The sequence below is a fragment of the Bactrocera tryoni genome, chromosome 1 (genome assembly GCF_016617805.1).
Source record: "Bactrocera tryoni isolate S06 chromosome 1, CSIRO_BtryS06_freeze2, whole genome shotgun sequence".
Classification (NCBI taxonomy): Eukaryota; Metazoa; Arthropoda; class Insecta; order Diptera; family Tephritidae; genus Bactrocera; species Bactrocera tryoni.
Genome location: NC_052499.1, coordinates 57779390 through 57793037, shown reverse-complemented (window position 1 = coordinate 57793037; position 13648 = coordinate 57779390). Strand labels below are relative to the sequence as shown.

At 35.2% G+C, this 13648-nt stretch overlaps 1 protein-coding gene across 3 annotated transcripts in view; it reads right to left on the bottom strand.

The window, feature by feature from the left end:
• Window positions 1-6407: 6407 nt before the first annotated feature.
• The window catches only part of LOC120775743, a 32421-nt gene continuing 25180 nt past the window's right edge, over window positions 6408-13648 (bottom strand). For all 3 annotated transcript variants that reach the window (XM_040106078.1, XM_040106071.1, XM_040106087.1), the window contains 6 exons: window positions 11852-12711; window positions 11567-11778; window positions 8511-9120; window positions 7804-8453; window positions 7596-7742; window positions 6408-6691 (listed from right to left, as the gene is read on the bottom strand). In XM_040106078.1, coding sequence (XP_039962012.1) covers window positions 6573-6691; window positions 7596-7742; window positions 7804-8453; window positions 8511-9120; window positions 11567-11778; window positions 11852-12516 — 2403 coding nt within the window. In that variant the 5' untranslated portion in view covers window positions 12517-12711 and the 3' untranslated portion in view covers window positions 6408-6572. The remainder of the gene's footprint in view (window positions 6692-7595; window positions 7743-7803; window positions 8454-8510; window positions 9121-11566; window positions 11779-11851; window positions 12712-13648) is intronic.

Below are 13648 nucleotides of genomic sequence, written 5' to 3'. Positions count from 1 at the left end.
GGAAAAAATAAACAACCAAAATATTTTAGTTTTGCGGAAATGCTGAAATTTTCTTGCATAAGCTTCAATTAAAAAAAAAAATGAGTTTTTTTTGCGCTGAAAACGAATGATTAGTAGAGAATCCTTTGAACAATATTCTACTATGAGCAAAAAGTAGTAAGACTTTGTTCATCATTTTAAAATCCTCCTTCTTGAACCCAATACACTTAATCCAATGTTTTCCCTATCTTGGTAACAAATGTTAAAGGCCATTTCCGGATTTAGCGAAAAACTTACGAAGAGTCAATGCAGTATGCGACGGTGTATTATCGTGGTGCAAAAACCAAAAGTTATCTGCCCATAATTCTGGCTTCTTTTTACGAATAGTTTCGCGCAAACGCCGTATAACACTCAAAAAGTATTCCTTGTTGACAGTTTGACCGGTAGGAAGGAATTTAGCGTGCACCACACCACGATAATCGAAGAAAACTGTCAACATAACCTTGATTTTCGACCTGTTTTGACGTGATTTTTTCGACTTTGGCTAACCTTTGCCACAATATTCGGCCGATTCATCGTCTTTTTCCGGGTCGTAATCATAGATCCAAGATTCATCGTCAGTAATATAACGTTTCATGACATTTTGGTAGTCGGTAAGCATTATTCCACAGACGTTAATGCGATGCTCTTTTTCGAAAAAAATTAGTGATTTTGTAACCAATCGTGCCTTCACTTTTCTTAGGCTCAAATGATCTTTCAAAATAGTTTTTACTGATCTTTCCGATATTCTAACGATGTCAGTCAAATCTCTGACTGTTAATCGTCGATTCTAAAGCACCAATTCCTTTATTTTATTCACGGGTTCGTTATCAGTTGATGTTATGGCCGTCCTAAACGTGGTTCGTTGTCAACGCGTTCTCGATCATCTTTGACTAATTTCTAGCAGTCAAAAATTATTTAATTGGACTTTACAGACAGAAGTGTCAGTTGATCCCTTGCTTACTTTTTATCGGCTAAAATTTGAGAAAAGTTACATCCAACAACTAGACAGTAGCTTTCTCTTTCTTATTTGTTGCACATCGTTTTACGGACCAATTATTCCAGCAGACCAAAAACTGGTAATTTAGGTGAATTTAATGGTTGTTCATGAATAATTAGTGGCGTTTCTTCGCACCAGAATTCACGGCAGCACTCAGATGAAAGTGAGCCTCATCGGAGAAGATGATTTTCTTAAAAAAATCGTTAGAATTTTCAAATTAACTCCACGGAAATTTGGAGACCAATTATTTTGATAATAAAATTAAATAATTTGTAAACTTTGTTCTTGCGTATATTTTTCAATGATAAAATTGTAAACATTACTGAATACAACGAAGAATAATTACAGATCTTGACATATTAAAAATGGCCGAAAGACACTTAGAAATCATATCATCCATATTGGAAAACCCGGTTTAAGAGAGAGAGGAAGGTAGAAGATAGAAGCTGTGTTTTTTGTATTCGAAGCTCCTTTTGGGTACATAAAGGTTCATACGATCATTATTGATTCTGACTCTTTGCCAAAATGAGCAACTATTACGACTAAATGCACCTAAATATGTAATTCTTTAAATTAAAATTAAATTTTGAATACAAATTTTTTATATCCGAAATTTTCTCAAGTCTATCATAAATGTAATTCAATATTTATGCCAATTTTATACACTCTGTATTAAAAGTGTCCCACGCCCTGCGGTAACTCAGGCAATCGACGGTTTCGCCAGATTTCACATTTCTTGGCGAATTTAGTTATATCCACATATGTGACCTGGTCTACGGAAAGGGGGCTTAGGTATCAAAAAATCAATTTTCACTTTTTAGTTGATTCGGATGGAAGTCACGTGATAGAATACAAAAAGTCATAACTAGTTTTCGCACGTTAGCTCCCTTTTCGTAGACCAGGTCACACATAATGTGTCAATTCGGATCTTCAGGTCGATTTTTGGTAATAACTGGTTTTCAGCATCATTGGTTTCAAATTCGTGGGAAAAAGTTTTGTGTATCTAGTTTAGCAAAATTAGTCTCGGATTCTATAGAACACATATAAAAACATACCTTTACCTACTCATCTTGAACTTCTTGATTAGTGGAACCGATGAGACGGCATGTTCCACCTAGAAACTATGAGAAAATATTATGATTATAACTCATCTCTCTATATTAATTATGGGATATGTTTAGTTTCCTAGAAACTGATACAAATAGTTGTGAATACTTTTTTGACTAGTTCAAGCCAATTTTTGCTATTTTTCCAATTAAAATTTGAAATTTGTGCCAAGAAAATTTCAGAAAAAATCTCCTGGTTGCATAATACCTAAGCAACGTAGGCTTAACTTTCTATATAATATTTTGTTTTTTTTTTTTTTCAAACACTCAATGAGAAATGGGAGTACATTCATTTTAAGTTTTGAAATTTATGCATTTTGTGTATAAGTTTGAAGGATCAAAAACTGTAAATATTAAGCTCGACTTGTTTCTCTAAAATCTGTGAATTAACTAAAATCTTATGCAAAAATTGAAACCAATTGTTTTTATAAAATTTAATTTATATTCTAAATATTCAAAAAACGAAAAACTCTTGGAGACCACACTTTATATTACGATACCAGTAACTTAAGGCGCTAAATAACACAAAAAAATGTTTTTTTATTTTGTTTATTTTAAGAGATGTTAAGAATTGTATGCAAACTTGTTTAAGTGATTTTTCATGAAAAGTTCTATTATGTTTTCCTTCTTTATTATTATAAATATCATTTAATTGTTCGCTTTTTGTACGTAAATGTGAGAGTAATTAATTATTAAATATATATTGTAATAATATATAGTATATTTATCGTTACGATAGCAAACACTTTTTATACTTATATGTCAGTAAATTGAGAAAAAGAAAATAATAAAAACAAAAACAAAAACATGAAAATACATGTGTATGTAGTTGATAAGCTTGTGTTAAAAACAAAAAAAAAAATGTGAAAGTGTGGCATACAAAATAAAACGCAAATACATACATATGTACATGTCAAGAACGTATTTGTGTATAAATAATACACGGGAATAAATAACGGTTGCGCAACTATTTCTATCAAGCGCTCGCACTAATATGATATGAGTATGTGTTAGAGGATGTGCGGGAAGCAATTAACCTTGTTCAAAGAAAAAGTGTACGAAAAAAGGCTAACATGAAAATACAAATATAATTTATTTGAAACAAATAATGGCTTGTTTTATTAAGATTTCTATTTTGGGGTAGTAAAAGGTATTGATACAGTTTTAAAGGGTGGTCCATTTCGAGATTCCCTATTTAAAACAAAAAAACATAGTAACTTCAAATTTAATGGGGAATGTTTATAATCATTCGTAACAACATTCTTTGGGATTTTTTTTTGAAAATCATCTCTTTCAAATATTGACCGCGGCTACATCTCAGATGATCCAATTTTCGATAACTCGTTCGAGCATTTCGACTGGTAACTGGCGAGTGACACGCGTGGTGTTTTGCTCCAAAGCCTGAATTGAAGCGGGATTGTCCGCATAGATTTTAGATTTCCCAAATACCCACAGAAAAAGATATAACGTTGTGATATCACATGATCTTGGTGGCCAATCGATCGGCCGAAAGCGTGATACTATCTGCTCACCGAAGTATTCTCTCAATAAATTCATCTACATTGACAGACTTATGTCAATAATGAGCCTCAAGGAAGTAAACTTTTATCGTCACCTACAAAGATAAAGTTACCAGAGGTTATAGCATTTTCCTTGTATGCTACAATCTCGATACTAATACCCATTACACTCATATTTTATCCACATAAAAAAGTCGAAACAAACAACACTTAAAATTAGCCTACAAAAGAAACCCGGAAGTTTCTTACAATTTATTTCGCAACATACACTTTTCTAAGGTTGAAGCATTTAACTCGTCGTTGCTCCAATTTTTTATGTAGATCCTCCTCATACTCAAATTTCTGCCCTGCGAGTGACTCTTTCCACTATGGAAATTAAAAAGAATCTAAGCCAAATCTGGAAAATGCAGTGAATAAGGCAACAGTTGATAGACTAATTCGACTAATTTGGCTGCAACGACAGGGAAAGGGTTTATCAATTTAATCGATTTTTTGCAATCCGGTGTCGAATCGACGAAGTAGTTCGATACAGCAAAGCATTTTGCTCTTCTCCACGTCGTTGAAATAAATTACCACTTGTGAATCTCAAATAACGTTAAAAATTCACCCTTTTCGAACTCATGGATCCACATTTTATCGACATTGACAACACGAAGCAGAAACACCTTCCCATTGCATTCAAGAGCGTAACTAACTCCTGTAAAGTGGTCTCTTGGCTGCACTTACCGTCCGAAGGATCTAACGCGGCATCTGTCGCTCAGACAGCTTTCTCATGTCCATGCATTTCATACAGAATATGACCCAAATAGTATTTTGTGATACCTACGATCTCAAATATCTTGCGTACTTTCGATCAGCGGTCATTTTTTCTGCGCCATAGCCATCTTCGGGGCACTTGGAAGTAGTTCATCAAAAACCGGCGATAGCTCATGTTGAAACTTTTTGATGGTCGCCATCGGAAGATAAGGGTCACCATTTACAGAATTTAAGCTTTCTTTGAGTTCTCTGCACGATTTTCTTTACAGGTAAGCAGTAATTTAATCACCCATTGATATTACTCTTTTTTTTCTAAAATCATCGAATATAACCGTTTCACACGCGATCTACAAAAACTAACACTCCGATTCGGCTGACAGCAATCTTTAACAAAGATTTACTACAAGATAATATGTATATACCTTTGCGATTATAGCGCAATGTAGTGAGCAGGTCACTCTTGAATCTCGCGGCAAACTCGAGCTCGTTTTCTACAAAAATATCCCAAGAGAAACAACTCGAAGAAGAGTTCATACTGCGTATTAACTGAGAGCATACTGGCCTCACTGGGTAGATGTTCGATCGGAGACATCAAGAGGCATCTTGTTGTAGTCCGGAGTGTAGTGTCCTGACATGTATGAAGCTTCCTCAACAGCGTTTCTCTGTATCCAGGGGACCATATTGGTGCGGCGTAGTTAAGAACCGACCGGCCGATTGCCTTGTATGTTAGCAACAAATTTTCTTTAGGGTTATTGACAATCGAAATTAAAACACCACCGACTGCAATATTAAAGTCAAGTATGTAATCCTTAGTCCATTTTGTGAATATGGTCGCTGTGGATTTAGTGAGGGAGAGTATTAAGTACCGTTCAGCGAGGAAACGTAAAAGGCCGGAGAGATAGCCGTTGTGACTTTCTAGAAAGACTCAAAAGTGTTATTGAGATACAAAATGAAGGCAAACTACAATTGAGAATTCTTCAACATTATTTTGAGATTTATCTAAATTTAAACCACCTTCCGTTGTAGTAAAATAAATTCTTTATTAAATATAAGATTTTATAAAACGCATGTACAGTTATATAAGCGTTACTAAAGAATCAGTTGCAAAGTATTTCTTATCGTATTGACAGCAATAATTTCAAAATCTTTAATGATAAAATATTTTCATACCAATATAATCGTATTTGTATATATTGTATATATAATTAATGATCAGCAATGCTTTGATAAGTAGATACTTCATTTTGTTTTGTGTAAAAGTTAAATAATAATTACAGTAAGTACTTAACTAAATTGCTTAGATACATAGCTATATATTTTGTTGTTACACATGCAATATCTGGAGAAAATATCATCGCTATCTATGTAGGTACATATATCGTTCTATGCTAGGCTTTTCTTTGACAAAAAATCACATCTTATTGAGCTGATCACAAAATCCAATCACTATATAACGGTTCTTATACCTGATGACCATGCATTTTTATAAAAATACTTAAGAACAAAACTAAGAACATTCTTATGCACAATATTACGTATATGTGTGTATACTACATACATATGTATTCAACTTATTTACGGAAGTTATATTTATAGTACATAATATTTTATATAACAAAAATTAATTATAAGAAATATATTATAATTATCAAAAAATTTGTAATAAACGCAAATACATATATATATATATGTATATTAAATATATAATTATAAATATATATGTATATTATAGTATATAAATGGTTTATACAAGTAGATATATCTATAGACAAACAATGGCAATCGTTGAGTAGCAAAGGATAACCATTTAACAGCTTAACGGTAAGTTAATGCGCTTGGTGTAAATACACTAGTACATATTTATATTTTATGTACTTATATATGCATGTGTGTGTGTAGTTTAACGCTTTGCTTTCTTGTGGAACATAAATATGTTTTGAACATAAGCTCTCAAATATAATTTATATATAATATTTTAATGTATTTATTAAAATTTTTGCTTTTACAGTTATATGTTTTTTTTTTGTTTTTTGTTTTTTGGTTTTATGGCAAATTGTGTATTTACTTTCAAAATTTTTCAGCATTATTAACACTATTATACTTTAAAACAATAAGGTACTAACAGTTTCTATTTAGTTACTCGTTTACTAATTCTAAATTTGTTTCTTGATTTTAATATACTTTTTTAATCATTTTAACTAATTCTTTGTATAGAATGCAGTCTCGGCTGCGCGGCTTACAAATCTCGCGATGATCCAAGCGTATGCCGCATACATCACCAAATCCGGGATCTGCGAAATATGTGAAAAGGTTAGCGCATGTTATTAATAATTTCATGTTTATTGCTGTTTGGGCGGCTTAGAATGAATGTCTAAACTGAAAATTGAAAGAAACATATGCTTGTTTAAAATTAAAGGGTTTGAAGTGTCTTAAAGCCGTTCACCACCCATTGCAGACGAAGTGATCGAGTTGCCGCGAGGAACGATAGTGACCTTTGCGCAGCTTCGTTCTGGATACTCTAGCAGGTTAAACTCCTACATATCCAGAATAGACCCTGACATATCAAACATATGTTCAGCGTGGAATGAGGCCCCCACATGACACTAGCCACCTCTTTGCATGCCCTACTAACCCCACACATCGGACAACCTTCTCCCTTTGATCCAACCCCGTCAATAATGCATATACTGCTTGGGATTAGATCTCAATAGCGTCAAAGTGGTCTTATGGGTGTCTGTACGGAGCTAATGTGGCGAAGAAGAGTTACTCAAGAAAAAACTATTAAAATCAATAATCACCAACGGACGGTAAAGCTACAGCCAAGTACTTATCACATTTCAAAGAATTGATGCGGCTCTGTCATTGCCTTAATTCCAGAGACAATGGAGATAAAATTACCTAATCTAATACTTTCAGAAGGTCTATTGATATTCGAAGAGTTCCCTTATTACATCGAATTCACTTTCTATTTTTGGGCTTGAAGAATAAGATTTCGACACGGGCAGTGCACTTTCGTCGACTTAGAAGAAGATTTTACGTTTAATAAAATCTTGCGGACAACAAAGATATTATTTGATTATTTTACAATAGTTATCAAAAGGAATAAGGGCAGAGTGCTCCTATTTATGGTAATGTGTAGTTTTGTAGATATTCTCGAATTTAGTCTTCATTTAACCTTTTTTTTTTCTCACTAACCTGCTGAATCCACTCCGACAATGCGCAGATAAAGCACTGACATCAGTGTCAACGCCGTCTCCACAAAGCTGAATACCTCTATTTTAATATGGCCCAAATGATAGAGGCCCGCAAAGCGTCGATGCAGATCCAATAAATATTTGTTATCTATAAAGATGGACGTAATAATGATCTATATCATATTTACAGATATTAATTATCAACTCACTCTTCTCAATGTCCAACATTTCCACAGAGCGTGCCAGCAGCGGCGCTTTTATGCAAGCTAAATGTGAGCCACGGTGCGGAACGGAATAGAAAAATACGCCGCGTGAAGAGCGCCAGAGTGGCGCCACTGCAGGACGACCACTCTCCCAAGCATTGACTATGATTTGCTTAATGAACAGGCCGCCTTTGGAGTGACCCACCCACACAATCGGTTGGCCACAACCAATACGATGTTTTATCAGCAACTCGGTCATTTCGCGGGCACGCTCGATGAGGTTCGAACGCGGCTCTTTCTTTTTCCACAAGGGACGCCACAAATATTGATCAGTAGTATAGTTTACGGCAATAACACGTACACCAGGGCAGTCCAAAGGCAGCCAATCACCCGGCCAACATTTTGAATAATTTGGATCATTCGCCGAAGGTTTCGCTTTGCCTTTGCTTTTCGCCTTGGGGCTTTCGCTGGCAGGTGGGGTTTGACTCACGTGTGGTTCAGCGGCGCTTACATCTATGGGACTATCTTGCATCTTGTCGAATTGACCTTGTAGTAGCCGACCGTTATCGTTCAAACGCAGTCGGAATGTGGGAAAACTATACTCGATACCATCACAATTTTGTATATCTTCTGGCGCGCCACAAACATATGAGACACTATAGATAAAAATATTCATAGAAACAAATTTTAGACCATAAGTACCTAATGCATACCCCTCTTTCAGTTCACGCTCGGTCGCATCGAAAAAACCATCATCCAAATTGTTGATTTCATCACTTTCCATTGCGTCCAGTGTGGCGCGTTGACTCGGATCGCCTTGCGCAAATCTTGCGCGTTTTTGCTTGTGTGGCGGATGTAGTAGGGCAGTGCGAGAATGTTTTGGCCGCTTCGGTGGCCTCACAGGTGGTTTTGGTGGTCGTTCGAAATTTTCAGGTTGACGCTCGTTTTCCCAAAGTCCCTGTTTCCATGTGTTCACCAATGAACCGTGCAGTCCATGAATGAAGACAATGTCAGCGCGTATGGGTTGGCCAGGTGGTGGTTCTGCTAAAATTTTTATCGTGCAACATTTTGGTGCTGGCGTATGTGGTAGCGTAGCTTTTCGCTTGTCCGTCGAAAAATTTGCCATAACTATGGAAGGCTCATTTAAAAAGGGCGATAATATTGGCATAGTCGGCGTGCCGGGTGTTGTTGGAGTCGGCGGTGGTGTAGCGGTTGGAAAACATGGTGCTATATCGATGGAAGGCATGTCGGGAAGACTTTCAATACCATCGCGCGCTTGTCGTATTTTGAGAAGTTTCAAGATTGGTTCTATGCGCTGTGAGACTGTGGGAATAATGTAATATTTGAAAATGAAATGTTTGGATGCTTTCGAGAGTTATGTGGATATATGTATACGTATATCAAGTTACTTCAAAGTACATATGTATATGACAAATAATATTACAAAATAAAATGTGTACAAATGGATAAATATTTGAAAATCAATCTAGCTTTCCAACAGAAAAAAATTATCTAAATTAGCATTAAGTTTTCGAGGACGATCATCAGAAACTGGTTTAAGGTCATTCAGGTGCTAGGAACAGTCGAAACAAGAGAAATTGCTTCAAAGCAGTTATAGTCTATTTTATCGAAAGAAAGTCAACTGTTTGTGATTCCATTAGATGTTTACCAGTAATCTGCAGTGAATAAGATTTGGATTATACTCCAAAATTCATGAATCACCCCTATTTTTCACTCAAATTTGTTCTCATTAAAAAATTGTATTTTCTCTTTTATATGCGAAGCTTCACTTTTTCGACGGTTTCAATTAAAAAAGAAATATAGTTTTGGGTATCAAAACTATGGGCTTCGAGAAATCAACAAAAATAAATATTCAGAACAAATTACGCAATACATTTTCCCAATTTGATATTTGTAACTTTGAGTCAGTGGTATTTACCACTGGAAGTAACAGAGGAAGTTGTATCCAAGCGCATTACAAAACTAAACGAGAATCAATTGTTCAAAATGCCGAGAATCAAAATACAAGTGCCTAGTAAAATATTACAAAAAGTCGAATCTCCAACATGCATTGGAAACATAATTGAAAAGTCACTGCCACACATGATGGAAATCTTACGATATGCGAAGTAGTCTATTCAGACGTTCCAACAATAGTCTGCTTTAAACGAAATATATTATCATATATCGACTTAGATGGCTTGGTAATTGGTCCTGTATGGTTGGACTTAATGGTCGTCGACCAAAAAAATCAGTTTTAAGCATCAAAATGGGTTAAAAGTCACGAACGGTGGAGCTTCAACCATTGAAAAAATGTTATATTTTTAGATGCGGATTAACTGCATTAATTAAGGAGTTAGTGAAGATAACTCCGTTGCTAACTACCAGTTAATCCTCAAAATTTTACAGAATTAACTTCATTTCCGTTCTATACATTTTCATTGAAAATATTATAAAAATGACAATCATTGAATCTAATTAAGTGCGCAGTTAATCCGGATTAACGCTGCCGTCTGTCAAGGCTATAAGATGGATCGTCAGGCAAGGAGGATAACTAATGATCTGGAGAGGCTATTCTCTTGGTGGAGCTGTAGATGCTGATAATAATTAATGGAGCTATAACAGATCAACTGAAAGATCCCCGGCCTACCATAGTAAAATAAGTTTTTTTTTTGCAAATTTTGTTTTTTTCACAAAGTTCAGTTCAATGGTTACCCAACCCTTCCAACATTTCTATACCATTTTGTAGTACGGTTTGTTGTAAGCCTCAGTTTCTTCCCAACGAACATTATTTTGAGATCTGAGAAAAGAAAATAGTCGCTGAGAGCCAGATCTGGAAAGCTCGATGAATGCGAAAGCAATTCGAGGCCAATTCACGTATTTTTGCTATCGTTTTCACAGATTTTGGACACGGTGCACTGTGCTGGTGAAACAGTACAATAACGCTATGTAATAGTCGCTGATAATGATCCTTCCTTTTTCAATTCAATTAAAATTATTTCATTCGCATTCCTGCCAGTTGACTGTTGCGCTCTTCCAAACGTTGGAGCGGGTTCATCGAATAACTATCGATTGAACTTCGGAGTGAAATGATGGAGCCGTGTCTCATCCATTCTCACACATCGACGCAAAAACTCAGGTTTATTACGCTTGAACATCTCTAAACACTGCTCCGAATCATCGAGTCGTCATGGTCTTTGGTCAAAATTCGCGCGACATCCACTTTGCACAGTAATGTACGCATTCAGTTAATATCTTTAAAGTGTCTTCTATCTCGGATCACTTCACTTTACGGTCAACGAAAATTGTTTTGTGGACGTTTTTGTGTAAAAAAATTTCAGTTGATGAAAATGAAAAATAAAATCAATTGCATATCATAATTCTCTTCATGATTATAAGATATTATTGAGTGCCCAGCAATTAAATTATGTTAAAAATAGCCTAGATATGTGATGATGCGCTTCAGAAGTGATCTCGTTTCTAGTTTTCTTTCTATTAAATATTTAAATTTTTTACTTCAGCTACAGATATAGCAAAAGTTAGCGTAGTCTGTATTGGTTAATGAATTAATGGCGATTTCTCATTCATCACTTACAATTTTTTAAGAATCGATTGGATTTATAGCTAAAATCTGCCATCCGATTATAAAATGCCAATGAAATAAATATAAAATATATTAAACATTTGTATAAAATGTTACTAAAAACTAATTACAACAACTAAAAAGTAAATTAATCACATTTATTGCAAAAAAGTTACGTATACGCACCGTGCACCGACGACAAGTTCAGCGATATGGAATTGGCAGCGAATGCCATTAGATTGGTGAGCACCTGTCGGCTGGAAGTAATTGATCTTAGTACACGTTGAAACCGCACATCGCGTATACCCTTGAAGCTGCGCATTACGCTGTTGGCAAGTGGCAACATTAGTCTTAAGATTATACCGAAAGCGACACGCATACCATTGCTTTGCTTAATACTATTTAGAATAAAAAAAAACATAAATGAAAATATAAAAAATATCAATTCAAAACAAATATTATTATGCTTACGCTTCCGTGCAGCTTCCTTGGCCACTGGCATCCACCAGCTCGGTAATGATTTGCTCTTCATCGACTTTGCTAATCTCAATTTCATTCAAATATTGGTTTGCCACTTCCTCCTCCTCATTATCGCTACGCGGCTCAGCCTCAGCTTGTACATTTTCTTCTTCGCCCTCTCCTTCACCATCGCCATCGCCATCGCTTTCCATTTCCGCATCTGTTGCTATATCGATTTCGCCTTTCGCATCACCCGCTAACCGTTCACCGCCAGACTCACTATGCTCATTTGTATAGCTGTATTTGTTGTTGCTGTCGCCACTTAAGGCTGGCATCGTGGCAGTATTGTTGCTGTCGTCAGCGATTTGCATGGTGGCTATATCAATCACACAGTTCTCATTGTCCTCATCCAGTTGCGGTCGCTGGTCCATCGGTATGGCTGCTCCGGTTTTCAATGTATTTGTTGTTGTTGTAGTGCTTACAGCTAATTCGTTAAGGTTGTTGTGTTGTGCAAAAAGATTGTCTACAACAACATTGTAGTTTGCAAAAGCTTCGTTTTGTGTGTTGGTAGTAGTGTTGATTGTTGTTGTTGCTGTTGTATCAAATTCGTTTTCTGTGTTTGTTGTTGCTATGCTAGTTGCGGCGGTATCACAAGTGTTTTGATTTGTTGTTTGCATTCTCGGTAGGTTCGTGTGTGTATGTGTGTGTGTGGGTTGTTCGTGGACGTCTGCTGAGGCGCTTCAAAAAAGCAGTTATTTTCGAAAGAAGCGGCAATTTTTCGTAATTTCGCGTTGTAGCTCAAACTCGCGTATGTGTTTTGCTGTTATTGTTGTACTTCACTTTAGTTGCAAATTGCGGTAAATATTTCGTGTCTAAAACGATACAAATTCACATAAAATAAATAATACTAAATGATTTTAGGATTTAAAGTTGTGATGTTTAAAAATTTCAAAACATTTTTGACTGAACACAAAAATTTTCGAAACTGTGAATGATTTTCCTGTTGTTTCATATTTTACAGAGTTTGGTTTTGTTTTTAATACTATTTCAGTTTTTATTTTTTATTGTAAATTTCAATATATTTTGAATTTATTTAATTTAAAAAAACAAAAACCAAATTTCTTGAAAACACAATGAGTTAGTTGCCACTAAATAAATAAAATACAATAAAATTGTATACAATAATTGAATCGAAAGGGGAGATCTAGCGAGTGGTATTTTTCAATCTTCTTTGTTGTAAACTATTGTCTAGCAATTGAATTGCAAATACATATATTTTCATGATTCTCCAAACGAAAGAGGTGGAGGACACCTTTTCTCACATAGAAAGGAGCCACCACTAAAGTGTGCAGAACTTTATTTTGAAAAGCTTGAATTACTTTTCAAATTTGCACTCGATGTTTTGCCCCAGATTTCAGTGCCATACGTCCAAATCGGCCTAAGTATTACCTTATAAATTAGCAACTTATTTTTCAAACTGAGGCGGGATTTTGACCTAAGGAGGCAATATAGATGTGCCAACTTTAAGAGATATGCCTGCGTACTAAGGAGCAACGTATCACCAAAACAGCTCAATCACTTGCTTGAGCCTGTCTAGTTTTTAATTAGATTTAAGATTTTATAACTTATTGTTAGGCTTTAAGAAAAAGCAGATCCAATAAATAAAATAATTTTGAAACAAAAAAAAAAAACTTTAATCTTAGCTGAGTTATTATTATTTTTATGTGATCTTTCCAAGTACGCCTCAAATCAATTGTAATCCCCATATATTTTGCGCATGCGCTGGTTGGTAACAACTGACCTAAAAAA